The sequence below is a fragment of the Rana temporaria genome, chromosome 3 (assembly GCF_905171775.1).
Source record: "Rana temporaria chromosome 3, aRanTem1.1, whole genome shotgun sequence".
In the NCBI taxonomy this organism is placed as follows: Eukaryota; Metazoa; Chordata; class Amphibia; order Anura; family Ranidae; genus Rana; species Rana temporaria.
The window spans coordinates 358451844-358469421 of record NC_053491.1 but is presented as its reverse complement, the minus strand read 5'-3'; the positions used below and the strand labels follow the sequence as shown (position 1 = coordinate 358469421).

General features: G+C 45.3%; 1 protein-coding gene across 1 annotated transcript in view; it reads right to left on the bottom strand.

The window, feature by feature from the left end:
- Positions 1–1198: 1198 nt before the first annotated feature.
- The window catches only part of NRIP2 (nuclear receptor interacting protein 2), a 39729-nt gene continuing 23349 nt past the window's right edge, over positions 1199–17578 (bottom strand). The window contains exons 5-6 of the mRNA XM_040345241.1: positions 4866–4918; positions 1199–1492 (exon numbers count right to left, since the gene is read on the bottom strand). Of these exons, the coding sequence (XP_040201175.1) occupies positions 1373–1492; positions 4866–4918 (173 nt within the window). The 3' untranslated portion in view covers positions 1199–1372. The remainder of the gene's footprint in view (positions 1493–4865; positions 4919–17578) is intronic.

The window sequence follows — 17578 nt, the reverse complement described above, 5'->3', positions numbered from 1 at the left end:
TCGTTACGCCGGCGCAACTAAGCAATTGCGCTGCGTAACTATGGATACGCAGACGCAATTGCTTTCTGAATCCACCCCAATGTTTCTCATCTTTTACAATGTGAGATACAATGGCCCAGATTCAGGTAGAATGGAGCAATATTTGCGTGGGCAAAGAGCAAAGATTTTTCTCTGCGCCCACGCAAATATTTCGATTTGCCCAGCGATTCACGGAGCAGAAGCTCCGTAAATTGCGCGGGCGATATGCTAAACAGCCGGGCGTAAGGCTGCCTAATGTAAATGATCCCGCCGGGGGCGGGAATCATTTAAATTAGGCGCGCTCCCGCGCCGAGCGAACAGCGCATGCTCCGTCGGGAAACTTTCCCGACGTGCATTGCGGCAAATGACGTCGCAAGGATGTCATTTGCTTCTAAGTGAACGTGAATGGCGTCCAGCACCATTCACGAATCACTTACGTAAACGACGTGAAATTTAAATTTCACGGGCGGGAAGCGCAGCTATACTTTAGCATAGGTTGCCCCTGCTATAGCAGGAGCAACCTTGCGCTAAAGTCGCCGTACGGAAACTCCGTACCTTGCGTGCGCAGGGCCCGCGCAACTTTTGTGAATCGGTGGTAGTATGCAATTTGCATACTATACGCCGATCACAATGGCCGCGCCCCCTAGCGGCCAACGCAAGAATGCAGCCTGGGATGTGAAGGCATAAGGAGGCTTATGTCTGTCAGATCCTAGGCTGCAGTCGGTGTAACGAGGTTCCTGAATCAGGAGCACTCGTTACACCGGAGCAAGTAAGCACTTGCGCCGCGCAACCTATGGTTGCGCGGGCGCAAGTGCTTCTTGAATCTGGGCCAATGTTTCTCAGTGCAGGTGCGGCATGGGGGAATTGTGAAATTGGAATGCATTAGTGTCTCACTGACACTTCCCTGCACTGCTCTGCTGATGGGGAGGGAGTCGAGTGGCGGTAAAAGAGGCTTTGAGTGCTGCTTGCGGCACCAGTGCCGGGGGTTGCCTAACCCTGGTATAGAGTATTGTACGCTGACTAGGGATGCCACTGCTGAGTTCTGGGAAATAACTCCTTAATACATATAAAAAACACAGTCACACTACATAGAATGAGAAAATGTCTTCCTTTATAAAGAATGGTCACAGATTTGTCAGTTCAAATTTTTCCTGGAACACTTCAAAAAATGAAAAAAAAATTTTAACAACACACATTTGCATACAAACATATCTTCTGTTGGTTTTTCCTGCCTTGTAAGGCCATGCAGAAAAATTGTCCATGAACACAGTGTGGAGAGGGATGGCTGTACTTGTTTGTGCTTCTCGGCCAGCATTGCTGTTCGCTCCCCTGCCAGCGGGTGGTGCTTCAGCGCTCACTGGTTTGGGGCAGAGATAATGGCGGTCTTCTCTGCCTCTGGATGATTGAAGAAAGTCAGAAATGGGATGACTTGTGAAGGGGTCTTCAGGACACCATGCTCCAAATCTATGCAGCTCTGAGGAAGTCAAGGAATCATCATTCAAGAAATATTACTATATACAGCAACAGTATCATCTTTTCATTATTTGTATGGAAACCCAACGTTTTATATTCTTGATGTGTCTGTTCTACTCAAAGTATTTGTATGAGAACGTTTCCTGTTCTCTGCATTTCTTCCTTTTGTGTGAAATACTTGATGTACCTGTCAGTCCTTCTGCTTTACTATTAAAAACTGACCACATATTATATGTTTTGTGTATTATTTTTGGTGCCTTTGTTCTAGCATATGGATGATACATGTTTTCCTTTGATGCTAATGTGTGATTTGTTATATATGCTGGTTTTATATTTTTGTATATTATTTTATTGGCACCATAAACCATTTTTCTGATAAAAAAAAAAAAAAAACTGACCACACTAAGCAGGAGAACACAGCATGGCCAGTTCTCTAGCTATTCTGGAACTCAGCCTGCTCTTCTCCAATGATCAGACTTGGGAAGATCAGTGTACTGCTGCTCCTCCATCCCCAGCTTTTATGCAACCGAGTTTAGAAGGAATGTGAAGGGAAAATAATAAAAATAGAAAAAAAAAGTATTTTTTATATTTTTTTATATCTATACACATGTTTTGCCTTGTTTTTCTTTTATAAACTTGAATGGGTTGTTTTATAAGGTGATAGTTTACAATAATTTTAAAAGCCATCATTGAGTGGGTTTGCCTAGGCTGAGATGATGTTGCAGTCAGGAGAAAGCATTTCCTCAGTCTCTTTTCCCCAGTGATTAAAGGGTCACTAAAGGAAAACATTTTTTTGCTGAAATTACTGTTTATTGGGTATAGAGACATAAAAGTTAACTGATTCCTTTTAAAAATGAATAAAAATTGAATTGAATCTATCATAAAATATGCCTCTAGTTTCACGTTCGGTTTAAATGGTACATACATGAAGTTCCGGGTGAGAGGTGAGTCGGGAAGACTCACAGAACAAAAACAAACAAATCCAGGGCAGTGTTTTGTTTTTAAAATGAATCTGATTGGTTCTGAGGAGTTTTAGACACACAGTAATGACAGCTTAGACCACCGTGAAAATCTCCCAGTATGATGGTTATAAGGAAACAGGCAACCAGGAAGTGTGGAGATCACAGCAGAATTACAGCTACTTCAAAGCAAAAACGAACAATGAGGACATGAAACCAGTACTGCAGTAAGGTAAAGGAAGCTATTTAGCTAAAAAATATTTTCCTTTAGTGACCCTTTAAGCTACAATATTGTTACTTTGTAGCAAGTCACAAGGTGAGGTTGGAGGTGCAGTCGCTGTAGATCTGAGGGGTACATGCAAGGAAATAAAAAAACAGCATTTTTGCTTGCACATGATTGGATGATAAAATCAGCAGAGCTTCCCCTCATTTCAGAGCTTCCCTTCAGATTTACAGCGACTGCACTTCCAAGTGCTCTTTCAGTGCAATTTCAAGTGCACTTTGCTCTTGTTGTTTGCACTTGTAGTGCAAATTGGATTTGCCTTTCGTAAATAACCCCCAAAGTGTTACTAAACCCAGGACCCTGCATTCACTATATCTGGCCTCCCACAGTACACAGAACATGGAAATGCTATTATTTTAGTAAATATAAACTGCTAAATACCCTTTCTCATCAGCAGTATATAGCAGTCTTGTGACTTCTATCAGTGTCCGGCTGAACACTGATTACAGCTTGTATGAGGAGTTTTCATTCTCCTCTGACTGTCCTAGGAGGCTTCATGACCCCTAACCGTCTGTCTATGGACAGTGCTGATTGGCCCTATGCTGATCACATGCACCCTCCCAACAAAAAAAAAAGTCCAGGAAGTGGGCAATGCCTGAACAAAGATGGCTCTGGCCTTCTGAAGAGACAAGGAGTGGAAGGCATTGCCTGGTGGGAGTTACTGTGATCTCTGTGAGAGGTAATGTAACGGAATGACCCGGGACACCCAGAGACTTTGTGAGGATGGGGGATACTCCTGTGTCAGCGTCACTGATAACTCTTGGGTCTGAGTCCACCCTGTGCCCTTTGGGCATGGGGTGGCAAGTGAATCATAATTCATGTATTACATGAGATGGGACATTAATAATAATTCATGTTTGCAGGATGTCTTGAGATATCACAAGTTGTTGGCTATTCAATGTGGTGACTCATTCTATGATTAGCCCTGACTAGTGACATGCTAATTGAGTCAGGGCCTGGAAGACATTTCATTGTCCTTGTGAAAGGTGTCAATTGCATAGACTCCTAAGATATTCCATTAACCATTGTGTAAGGCCTTTAATTGTGTGATAACACTGTCTAAAACCTATTGATGCTCAGAGGTGTGAATAGGTGTCAAGCTGTATGCGAAGACAGAGCGTCTGTCTAGGGAACTCAGTGTGTGATGATGTTTTTGTTTGTTATGCTGTTAATTAAGGAATGTGCAGTGATTAGACATGATAATTATAGGCCGGCGCCGACCTGTCTAGAATGGTTAGTAATTAGCCTTAGTGTGTGGGTGGGGAGTTGATTGTTCCTTTAATGTCTTGTACTGTATATAAGCTGAGAAGAAACCATTAAAATTGTCTTCATTTGAAACAAGTACAGAGCTGCGTGTCTCGTCTTGATTCTGGGAAAATCGGATGCCTGCTGGTTTGTCTGTGTGTCAGATGAGCTGTCGTGGATGTGATGGAAGGTCGTAAACGGTGGTGACCGTTACAGGTAGTAATTACCTGGAAGTATTAAACTTACTTAAGATGAAAAAATATATAGTACAGTAAAACCTCGGATTGCGAGTAATGCGATTTACGAGCGTTTCGCAATACAAGCTGTTTTTTTTTTTTTTTAATTCTGACTCAATTTGCAAGTGTTGTCTCGCAAGACGAACACTACCGCATTTGGCCAGAGGTGTGGGGGCGTCGGTGATGCTCTGAGACACTCGGAGCTGCTCAGAGACACTTGTAAATACTCTGTTCCCGAGTGTCTCCAAGCATCTCCAAGTGTTTTCAAGTGTCTCCAAGCGTATTCGAGTGTCTCCGGCGACCCCACCTCTGGCCACATGCGGTACTGCATACACTAGCAGTAACATTTGAACAAATTATCTGAGTTTTCATTGATTCCTATGGGGAAACTCGCTTTTCTATATGAGTGCTTTGGATTACAAGCATTCTTCTGGAACTTGTAATCCAAGGTACTACTGTATCTGACAATAGATCTAAAACTTGGGTGATATGGATGGGATCTGAGTGTGTATGTGTAATAATAATATTAGTAGTATAGTAGTAATGGAAATATGGTACAGCAAGCATTAAAAAGATATTTAAAGGTAACGGTTTTTAAGATGAAGACTCTGTCACACCCCACAGCCATGGAACAGAAAATGCTGGACATACCTTGAGTTTTACCAATGTGTCCAGACCGATGCTGAATTCTGCACTGCCGTCATCTGTTAGGGGCGAAAAAATAGATTTCACTGCAAATTTCCAACAGAAAGCGTAGAGTAACAATGTATAAATCACTGAGATTGATTGTATGCTGCTGTCGCCTACAGGATGTCAGCATAGGTGTGCAGCCTATTGCAATAGGGTGTGCACCCCAAAGCTCAAACACACACTATTGATCACTCACTATGTTCGTTCAGAAAGGGAAGAGGCCAGTGGCGGCTGGTGCTCAAAATTTTTGGGGGGCGCAAACAAACAAGAAAAAAAAAAACATAAATTGAAGCCTCACTGTGCCATCAAACGTCGCCACTGTGCCATCAAACGTGCCATGCCATCAAACAGAGCCACTGTGCCATAAAACGCAGCCACTGTGCCATCAAACGTGCCATGCCATCAAACAGAGCCACTGTGCCATAAAACGCAGCCACTGTGCCATAAAACGCAGCCACTGTGCCATCAAACGTCGCCACTGTGCCATCAAATGTGCCATGCCATCAAACACAGCCACTGTGCCATCAAACGCTGCCACTGTGCCATCAAACGTGCCATGCCATCAAACACAGCCACTGTGCCATCAAACGCTGCCACTGTGCCATCAAACGTGCCATGCCATCAAACACAGCCACTGTGCCATCAAACGCAGCCACTGTGCCATCAAACGCAGCCACTGTGCCCAGCAATTGTCACCACTGCACTGTGCCCAGCAATTCTCACCACTGTGCCCAGCAATTGTCACCACTGCACTGTGCCCAGCAATTGTCACCACTGTGCCCAGCAATTGTCACCACTGTGCCCAGCAATTGTCACCACTGCACTGTGCCCAGCAATTGTCACCACTGCACTGTGCCCAGCAATTGTCACCACTGTGCTCAGCAATTGTCACCACTGTGCCCAGCAATTGTCACCACTGTGCCGCTGGCTCTGATAGGCACATCTGAGCCGGCCATCTGAATAGTGGGCGGCAATGAATCTCTATGTATTGTACACCTGACGGCACAGGGGAGAGAGGGGGTGGCGCTCCTGCGCCCACTATGGACGCACCGCCACCGGAAGAGGCTGATAAATACATATTTATCAGCTCCTTCCTTCACTCATCCTAAAACATCCCCGCAGCAACATCCGGCAGGAGAGGAGAGGAGGGAAGCCGGTAGTGCTGCAGAGGGAAGGAGGGGAAAGCCAGGGCAGTAGGGGGAATCTGTGCTGCACAGGGTGACTAGGGTGTGCCTGGGCACACTCGGCACACCCTGTGCGCACGCCTATGTGTGTCAGTATATACTGCCAGTGCTTACTTCTAAAGTCCTTTCATGGGAAGAAATGCAGAGCCAATGTATAAAAAGATGAAAGTAGCAGTTTATTTCTCCCCCGGCGGCTCATTCTTCCATTCGTTGTGGGGCATAGGGGGCTCATTCATAGTGAATGGACTGCAATTATTCAAGACACGTGCCACAATCTGCATAATGCACTGCATTGGAACGCTAAACAAGAAGGTCCGTCCGCCCCTTTAAAAATGAAAAGTTAGCAGCTACACAAACTGCACACATACTGTAGCTTCTGACTTTTAACATTAGGACATTTACCTGTCCTGGAAACCAGCAATGTTGGCACTGCAGCAGATTGTTTACATCAGCTGGTCGGGTACTGCTGCCAACATTGCGGGTAAGGGAACCTGGCAGTGTAGCCTTTAGGCTTGACGGCCGGGTCCTTACTGCGCATGCACGGAGCGCGCTGTACTCTCACTGGCCCGGCAGAAGGGGAGGGAGGAGGAGGGGGCCAAGCTGCTGACGTAATTCGCCGCAGCCCAGTCTCCCAGAAGTAGGGTTGCCACTTTTTCTTCAAGCCAAACCCAAACACTTAAGTGGCGCGCAGCAATTAGGATTGTAATAGACCTAGGACACTCCAAATAGAATAGTAATGTGACGTGCATAGTGCCCCCTCACCCTCCTATGGGGCCCTGTTCCCAGCCACATTCCTGTCTAAATATTGTGTCCGGGTTTCAGGTGGACTGAAACCCGGACACATGATTCAAAACCCGAACTGTCTTGATGATTACCGGACTGCTGGCAACCCTACCCGGAAGTGGGGACAGGGTACCTGTAAAAATCAGGTATCTGCCCCCGAAAGGTGCCAAATGTGACACCAGAGGGGGGGGAGGGATCGAATAAGCAGAAGTTCCACTTTTGGGTGGGACTCCGCTTTAAGAGTGAGGATCCCAAGGGTACCTGTCTTCCATCTTTGCCCGGCATTTCATGAAGTCAGTTTTTCTCATGGGAAATGGAAAGCTTCATGCTGATTCCTGTAAATGGCAACATTAGATAGCATGGCATGCAAGTCCCCCATCTGGGAGTGCCACTACCTGAGCTTTAAGGCAGCTTCACAGTCAAAGAGGATGCTGATAAGAGGAGAGGGCAGAGAGATCAGCTCATCAGTCTTCTGCTTGTCCTTTCCCTGTCCAGTCACAGGCTTTGGGAGGGACAAGACATGTAAATTTTACTGAGATGCAGTAAGAAAAAAATCAGGTCTCCTCCCCTCTGTTAGACAGAGCAGAGCATTGTGAGTCTCAGAACTGGATGGACAGAAATACAAATTAATTTGCCAGTAGCACTGCTCCCCTATTTGTATTTCATCAGGGTATTATTAAGCTGCTTGCCTGGATTTTAGCTCTAATATGAAGGCTACCATTGCTGCTCTTATTCTAGAAATGCTATTTTCCTGGCTGACAATTGCTGTTAGGCCCCGTACACACGGTCGGACAAAACCGATGAGAATGGACCGAGGTTCAGTTTCATCGGTCCAAACCGACCGTGTCTATAGCCCATCGGTCTGTTGTCCTTCGGTCCAAAATTTTAAAACATGCTTCAAAATCGAACCGATGGACCGCTGCCCCATCGGTCTAAACCAGTGGTCTCAAAGTACCGGCCCGCGGGCCATTTGCGGCCCGCGGACCAGTTATAAATGGCGGCCCCTTTTTTTTGCTGGCGCCATCTGGTGGTGAGCCGTTGGTATTACAAGTTATTACCACCAGATGTGAGCTGGCGCCATCTGGTGGTGGCCGTTGGTATTACAAGTTAAGCATTACAAGTTAAACAGCAATTCTAATGTAATTTTACACTATTTTCACTGCCATATTTTTCCCTCTAATTAGAACCCCCAAACATTATATATATTTTTTATCCTAACACCCTAGAGAATAAAATGGCGATCGTTGCAATACTTTCTGTTACGCCGTATTTGCGCAGCGGTCTTACAAGCGCACTTTTTTGGGAAAAAATTACACTTTTTTTAATTAAAAAATAAGACAACAGTAAAGTTATCCCCATTTTTTTTAATATTATGAAAGATAATGTTACGCCGAGTAAATTCATACCCAACATGTCACGCTTCAAAATTGTGTCCGCTTGTGGAATGCCGACAAACTTTTTTACCCTTTAAAATCTTCATAGGCGACGTTTAAAAAAATCTACAGGTTGCATGTTTTAAGTTACAGAGGAGCTAGAATTATTGCTCTCACTCTACCAATCGCGGCGATACCTCACATGTGTGGTTTAAACACCGTTTACATATGCGGGCGCTGCTCACGTATGTGTTCGCTTCTGCGCGCAAGCTCGTCGGGATGGGGTGCGTTTTCTGGCTCCTAACTTTTTTAGCTGGCTCCTAGATTCCAAGCAAATTTGTCAAACCCTGACTTACACCAGTGCTGGTGGTAATAATGCGCTCGCTGACACCAGTGCTGGTGGTAATAATGCGCTCGCTGACACCAGTGCTGGGGGTTAATAATGTGTTCGCTGACACCAGTACTGTTGTTTTTGAAGTTTGAAAGTTTGCATGCGGCCCCCCATGGCATATGAAAACTTGTCTTGTGGCCCTCAGGTAATTTGAGTTTGAGACCCCTGGTCTAAACCGATGGTTAGTACAGAAAGCATTGGTTCAAAACCCGCACATGCTCAGAATCAAGTCGACGCATGCTTGGAAGCATTGAACTTAGTTTTATTCAGCACGTCGTGTGTTTGACGTCACCGCGTTCTGACCCGATAGTTTTTTGGAACGATGGTGTGTACGCACATGTACGCACCATCCGGCCACTTCAGCGGTGAACCGATGGAAATGGCCCGTCGGACCATTCTCATCGGTTTTATCCGACCGTGTGTACGGGACCTCAAATGCTGATCCAATGATTTTGGTGCTTCCTGAGTCACTGACCCGCAAGTAAAGGCAGAGCAAGGTGAGGACTCCTCATTTGCATGCTTATCTTAGGTCAGGAAATAAGGAAACAATAATGGCGCGTACACACGATCAGTTCGTCTGATGAAAACGGTCCGATGGACCGCTTTCATCGGACGAACCGATCGTGTGTGGTCCCCTTCGATGGTTAAAAAAAAACGTTAGAAAAAAAACGATCGTCTGTGGGGAAATCCATCGGTTAAAAATCAACTCATGCTCAGAATCAAGTCGACGCATGCTCGGAAGCATTGAACTGATGAAAAAATCCATCGGTCCGTTTTCATCGGATGAACCGATCGTGTGTACAGGGCATAAGACTGGCATGACAGCCAGTCAACTAGCATTTTTCTTGGCCAGAAACAGAAGCATCTTTAACCACTTCCCGCCCGGCCTATAGCCGATTTACGTCCGGGAAGTGGTTCTGAAATCCTGACAGGACGTCCATGGACGTCCTGCAGGATTTCATGCCGCGCGCGCCCGATCGGTGATGCGGGGTGTCAGTCTGACACCCTGCATCTCCGATCTCGGTAAAGAGCCTCCGGCGGAGACTCTTTACCACGTGATCAGCCGTGTCCAACCACGGCTGATCACGATGTAAACAGGAAGAGCCGTTGATGGCTCTTCCTCACTCGCGTCTGACAGACGCGAGTAGAGGATAGCCGATCGGCGGCTCTCCTGACAGGGGGGGTTTGCGCTGATTGTTTATCAGCGCAGCCCCCCCTCGGATCGCCACATGGACCACCAGGGAAGCCCACCCTGGATCACCAGGGAAGGGCAAGAAAAAAAAAAGTCTGCAAAAAAAAAAAAAAAAAAAAGCATTAAAAAAAAAAAGAAAAAGATGCCAATCAGTGCCCACAAATGGGCACTGACTGGCAATATGAGTAAATCAGTGCTGCCACCCCAGTGTCCATCAGTGCCACCCCAGTGTCCATCAGTGCCACCCCACAGTGTCCATCAGTGCCACCCCACAGTGCCCATCCATGCCCAGTGCCCACCTATCAGTGCCCATCTGTGCCACCCATAAGTATCCATCAGTGCCACCCATAAGTGCCGCCCATGAGTGCCCATCTGTGCCGCCTATGAGTGCCCAGTGCCGCCCATGAGTGCCCATCAGTGCCGCCTATGTGTGCCCATCAGTGCCGCCTATGTGTGCCCATCAGTGCCGCCTATGAGTGCCCATCAGTGCCGCATACCAGCATGATCAGTGCCACCTTATCTGTGCTCGTCAGTACTACCTCATCGATGTCCATCAGTGCCATCTCATCGGTGCCCATCAGTGCCGCCATATCAGTGCCCGTAATTGAAAGAGAAAACTTACTTATTTACAAAAAAATTTACATAAAAAAATAAAAACGTCATTTTTTTTCAACATTTTCAGTCTTTTTTTAGTTGTTGCGCGAAAAAAAAAAATCGCAGAGGTGATCAAATACCACCAAAAGAAAGCTCTATTTGTGGGGGAAAAAAGGACGCCAATTTTGTTTGGGTACAGTGTAGCATGACCGCGCAATTGCCACTCAAAGTGCGACAGTGCTGAAAGCTGAAAATTGGCTTGGGCAGGAAGGTGCGTACTGTAAGTGCCTGGTATGGAAGTGGTTAATTGTTTGTTTTTTAATTCATCCCACAATGAATGTTTCAGATGGAGTGCCACTGCCCCAACTAAAAATACAAAAGCTACTGAGACCAACATTAGTGGGGCAGCCGAATGTAAATGATTATCACATAGTAAATACAGCTCTCTATATACAGTGTCCTCCCGTGACGTTACTGGCTCCAAGCCAGGAGAGGGGCTCAGTGCACCTAAACTGTATACAACCCTCTTATGATAACAGACACTTGGCTCCATTCACAGGGATAACATACCAGGACAAATATACAGTCATTCATTTAAAAAGTAGGTTATTTTTAGCTGGGACCAAGGAGCCATATAGCTCAACTAGAGTGCCCATTGAGTTTCCACTACGTGCTAAGAGGTGAGCTGCCATGATGGGTGGGCTAATCCCTTCATTGCCATATACAGTATCTCACAAAAGTGAGTACACCCCTCACATTTTTGTAAATATTTTATTATATCTTTTCATGTGACAACACTGAAGAAATGACACTTTGCTACAAATTAAAGTAGTGAGTGTACAGCTTGTATAACAGTGTAAATTTGCTGTCCCCTCTAAAATTACTCAACACACCGCCATTAATGTCTAAACTGCTGGCAACAAAAGTGAGTACACCCCTGTGTGAAAATGTCCAAATTGGACCCAATTAGCCATTTTCCTTCCCCGTTGTCATGTGACTCGTTAGTGTTACAAGGTCTCAGGTGTGAATGGGGAGCAGGTGTGTTAAATTTGGTTTTATCGCTCTCACTCTCTCATACTGGTCACTGTAAGTTCAACATGGCACCTCATGGCAAAGAAATCTCTAAAGGATCTGAAAAAACAATTGTTTCTCTACATAAAGATGGCCTAGACCAAGGATATTCAGTTAGCGGACCTCCAGCTGTTGCAGAACTACAAGTCCAATGAGGCATAGCAAGACTCTGACAGCCACAAGCATGACACCCAGAGGCAGAGGCATGATGGGACTTGTAGTTTTGCAACAGCTGGAGGTCCGCTAATTGCATATCTCTGGCCTAGACTATAAGAAGATTGCCAAGACCCTGAAACTGAGCTGCAGCACAGTGGCCCAGACCATACAGCAGTTTACCAGGACAGGTTCCACTCAGAACAGGCCTCGCCATGGCCGACCAAAGAAGTTGAGTGCACATGCTCAGTGTCATATACAGAAGTTGACTTTGGGAAAAAGACGTATGATTGCTGCCAGCATTGCTGCAGAGGTTGAAGGGGTGGGGGGTCAGCCTGTTAGTGCTCAGACCATACGCCGCACACTGCATCAAATTGGTCTGCATGGCTGTTGTCCAAGAAGGAAGCCTCTTCTAAAGATGATGCACAAGAAAGCCCACAAACAGTTTGCTGAGCACAAGCAGACTAAGGACATGGATTACTGGAACCATATCCTTTGGTCTGAGGAGACCTAGAAAAACTTATTTGGTTCAGATGGTGTCAAGCGTATGTGGTGGCAACCATGTGAGGAGTACAATTTGGACATTTTCACTTAGGGGTGTACTTACTTTTATTGCTAGCAGTTTAGAAATGAATAGCTGAGTGTTGAGTTATTTTGAGGGGACAGCAAATTTACACTGTTGTACAAGCTGTACACTCACTACTTTACATTGTAACAAAGTGTCATTTCTTCAGTGTCACATGAAAAGATATAATGAAATATTTACAAAAATGTAAGAGGTGTACTCACTTTTGTGAGGTACTGTAACAAGGCCACATTAAGAAGTAAGGAAGATTTGAAAAGTTCAGGGTTCCTTAGTAAGTAATGCAGAGTTGAGAGGTCAGGAGAAGGTATTGTAAAATATAGGAGTCAGTAGTTATTAATGCAGAGTTCAGAGGTCAGGAGTAAGTAATGCAGAGTTCAGAGGTCAGGAGTAAGTGACAGAGTGAAGAGGTCAGGAGTATGTAATGCAGAGTTTAGGGGTAGGGAGTAAGTAACACAGAGTTCAGGAGTAAGAAAAAAAGCAAGGTTCAGGTGTAAGGAGTATTACATGGTTCCGAGGTCAGAAGTAAGCAACACAGAGTGCAGATGTCAGTAGTAAGTAACAGAGCTTAGATGTCAATAGTAGTTAATTCAGACAGCAGGGGTTAGTAGTTATTAACACAGAGTTCAGAGGTTAGGAGAAAGGCACGCAGAGTGCAGGGGTCAGTAGTATGTAATGCACATCTCAGATTTAAGTAATGGAGCGCAGAGTTTAGAAGTACCGGTATGTAATGCAGAGTTTAGGGGTAGGAGGTAACTCAGAGGTCAGGGGTAAGTAATCCAGAGTTTAGAGGTCAGAAGTATGTATTGCACAGTAAAGGGGTCAGGAGTAAGTAACACAGAGGACAGCAGTAAGTAATTCATAGTGTAGGGGTGAGTAGTATGTAACGCAGATGCAGTGATCAGTAGTATGTAATTCCAGGTGCAGTGGTCAGTAGTAAATAACACAGAATGCAGGGACCAGTAGTAATGGCAAGTGCAGGGGCCAGTAGTAATGCCAAATGCAGGGGCTAGTAGTAATGCCAAGTGCAGGGGCCAGTAGTAATGCCAAGTGCAGGGGTCAGTTGTAGGTAATCCAGAGTTCAAAGGTCAAGGGTACGTAAGGAAGAGTGCAGGGGTCATTAGTACTATGCAGCACAGAATTCAGGTTAGTAGTATGTAATGCAGAGTGCAGAAGTACAGCACAGCACAAATGTCCTCGCACTCCGTAAAATTTGCTCACTAGATCTCAGATGCAGCATCTCTGTCCCCTCTTGTAGTTTTCTGCAGACAGTCTGTAGTGGGTAGGCCTGTTGGACCCCTCTCACAGCTCTGCTGTCTACATGGGTTATGTTTAAAGGAAGGTATCCCTGTGACCACACATCCATGTCACCATAAAGTGCAATGGTAAGTGGCAACCTCAGCCTGGAGTCCAGCCAGGCTACGCCTCAACGCGTTCCGCTTCTCCCTGCTTCTCAGTCATGGGGATGCACATCCCAGGCATGTGGGGGAGTTTTATGCATATATGGCTGTCACGATTGAAAAAAGAGTGTCAGGTGTGTGCGGATCTATTATAGAGATATGTGAGAGACAAAACAAGTTTGTAATCAACCCAATCAGACCGCAGAGACCTATAAAAAATATTGGCTTCCTCTTTTCATTTTTGCATTTAGATATCAATGCCATCCAATATTTTTTATAGGTCTCTGTGGTCCACTTAGGTTGATTACAAACTTGTTTTGTCTCTCACGTAGCTCCATAATAGATCCGCACACACATGACACACCTTTTTCACTAAACGTGACAGCCAATGATGCATTAAAACTCCCCCACATGCCTGGGATCTCCATCCCCATGACTCCGAAGGGCGGAGAAAAACGCATTGGAAAGTCCAGGCTGAGGTTGCCACTTACCACTGTACTTTGGGATGACATGGATGTGCGGTCACAGGGATACCTTCCTTTACACTGAGCAATCTTAAGAACTGGGGCCAGCTTCCTCCCGACCAGCACTCCCAGCGGTGGATACCAAGGACTAGCGCCCCCTTCAGTGAGCCTGAGCGGCACATGATACTTTTAGATATATATAGATATATAGATATAGATAATATCTAAGATTGTATAAGAATTTGGTGCACACAAAATAAATGTAAATCCTGTGTAATTAAGGATTACGTATAAATAAAAGATATAGGGCTAGATTCACAGAGAGTTACGCCGGCGTATCAGTAGATACGCCGTTGTAACTCTGAATCTACGCCGTCGTAAATGTAAGCATATTCTGGAAACCAGATACGCTTAAATTAGGCTAAGATACGAGCGGCGTAAGTCTCCTACGCCGTCGTATCTTAGGGTGCACATTTACGCTGGCCGCTAGGTGGCGCTTCCGTTGATTTCAGCGTAGAATATGCAAATGAGCTGGATACGCCGATTCAGAAACGTACGTGCGCCCGGCTGATTTTTTTACGTCGTTTGCGTAAGGCTTTTTCCAGCGTAACGTTACTCCTGCTATATGAGGCATAGCCAATGTTAAGTATGGATGTCGTTCCCAGCGTCGAATTTTGAAAATTTTACGTTGTTTGCGTAAGTCGTTCGCAAATAGGGCTTTGCGTAAATTACGTTCACGTCGAAAGCATTGACTATTTGAGACGTGATTAGGAGCATGCGCACTGTGATACGTTCACGGCCGGCGCATGCGCCGTTTTGTGAGAAACGTCATTTACGTGGGGTCATGTTTTATTTACATAAAACATGCCCACCTCTTGACCTTTTGAATTCGGCGCGCTTACGCCGGCAGATTTACGCTACGCCGCCGCAACTTACGGAGCAAGTGCTTAAAAGAACAACGTCGTTTCGTGTATGTTGGCTGAAAAAGTTCACGGCCAACGCCCTTCGGACAAAAATCCACGGCTTTTAGACTTTCTGGCCAACATCAGTGTATGGAAACCATGACTTCCAGGGTGGACGGATTGGGGACCTAGACAAAATGGAAAGATTTGAATATCTAAATCTACTATCCTAAAATTATGGAAAAACCTCTTTAATTTTTTGTACTTGTTCATTTTGTTAACTTGTCCATACCTCCCAACTTTCTGAGATGGGAATGAGGGACACCTATCAGCAAAAGTATGCAGGCATAGGACACACCCCTTGCCATGCCCCCTTAAAGGAGAATCGTACAAAAAAACAAGATTGTGGTTAAACCCACAAATGCTTTTTTTACCACTACTATTCCTTTATATTGGCTTTTGGAATTTACCTGTTTATCGACTATGCCTCTGCCTGTCGTCTGCATTGTTTATCCGTCATGTTTCTGCCTTTCACGTGAACTGACCCTGGACTGTTTCTCGACTATGCCTCTGCCTGCCGTCTGCATTGTTTATCCACCATGTTTCTGCCTTTCACGTGAACTGACCCTGGACTGCTTCTCGACTATGCCTCTGCCTGCCGTCTGCATTGTTTATCTGCCATGTTTCTGTCTTTTACGTGAACTGACCCTGGACTGCTTCTCGACTATGCTTCTGCCTACCGTCTATTTCTGCCTTTTACCTGCACTGACCTCGGCTTGTTGACCATGTTTTTGCCTGCCCCTTGGACTGATCTTTCACCCTGCTACTCAGGGGTCTCACATATGTGAGGGGCTCCAGAATAGTGTTCAGAGTTCAGAAAAACTGTTTTTGGTTTTCTGTGTTCCCAGAACAGGGTCTGGTTGCCCGGAGGCTTCAAAGCGATTTGGGTGGGAGAAACCTCTACCCCTGTCCCCATTCTTCCCTGACCGAGGCCCTAAACTTGATGGTCCTGCCTGTTGCCTGGACCAATACTTTGGCTGCACTAATCATATCTCTGCCTGCTGCCTGTACTATGGACAGTATTCCTGCCTGCTGCATGGACGATCCTTTCGCTGCTGCTGACCACATCTGCCTGCTACCTGGACCGATGCTCTGCTCTGTGGACCACTGCACTACTAAAACCACAGGTAATCCTTTCTTTACTCTTTGCTAAGAAGAATGTATTTTGGTTTGTAATTGGTATGTACAGTATATGCTATAGGTTAGAAATATAAAGAACCTTCAACAATGTCATAGGTTGGCAGGAATTTGTGTGTGTAATTTATGCTCCTAGAACGCCTGTAGGTGCTACTTCAATGTTGGACCTCTGTATGTGGCCAGACTATGTAAAAGTCTCACACATTTGGTATCGTTATACTCAGGAGGAGTAGCAGAATGTATTTTGGGGTGTCATTTTTGCTATGTACATGCTGTGTGTTAGAAATATCTTATAAATTGACAACTTTGTGTAAAAAAAATGCGTTTTCATATTTTTTCCACATTTTCCAAAAATGTCTGGAAAAAAATAAACTGTTCAAAAGACTCATTATGGCTGATAGATTATTACGTTGGGGTGTTAGCTTTACAAAATGGGGTCATTTTGTGGGCGGTTCCATAGTCTCCAGGGCCTTCAAAAGTGTGATAGGTTGTCATCTAATGAGATGTGTAATTTCTGCTCCTAGAACGCCTGGAGGTGCTACTTACATGTTGGGCCTTTGTATGTGGCCAGGCTGTGTAAAAGTCTCATCACTATACTCAGGAGAAGCAGCAGAATGTATTTTGGGTGTCATTGTAAGTATGCATGTGCTGTGTGAGAGAACTAACTTGTAATTATGACAATTTTGTGTAAAAAAAAAAACTAAATACCTTGGAATGTCTACTTTCCAAAATGGGGTCATTTGGGGGGTATTTGTACTTTCCTAGGTTGTTAGGATCTCAAGAAATTAGATAGGACGTCAGTACATCAGGGGCCGGATTCAGATACCTGAGCGTATCTGTCCGGCTGGCGTAATGTATCTCCGATACATTACGCCGCTCTAACTTTGGGCGCAAGTTCTGTATTCAGAAAGAACTTGCGCCCTTAGTTACGGCGGCGTAACGTATGTGTTGCGGCATAAGGCCGCGTAATCCAAATGGGGATATAGGGGGCGTGTTTTATTTAAATTTGGCTTGACCCCACGTATTTGACGTTTTTTTTTTACGGCGCATGCGCCATTCGTGAAAACATCCCAGTGCACAAGCTCGAAAATCCGCCGCAAAACGTCATTGCTTTCGACGTGAACGTAAATTACGTCCAGCCGTATTCGGGAACGACTTACGCAAACGACGTAAAAATGTCAAAACTCGGCGCGGGAACGACGGCCATACTTAACATAGGATACGCCGCACATACCCCTCATATAGCAGGGGTAACTTTACGCCGGAAAAAGCCGAACGCAAACGGCGTGGAGCGGTCGTTCGTTTCTGAATCGACAAAAATAGTAATTTGCATATTCCTCGCGTAAACAAACGGAAGCGCCACCTAGCAGCCAGCGTGAAATTGCAG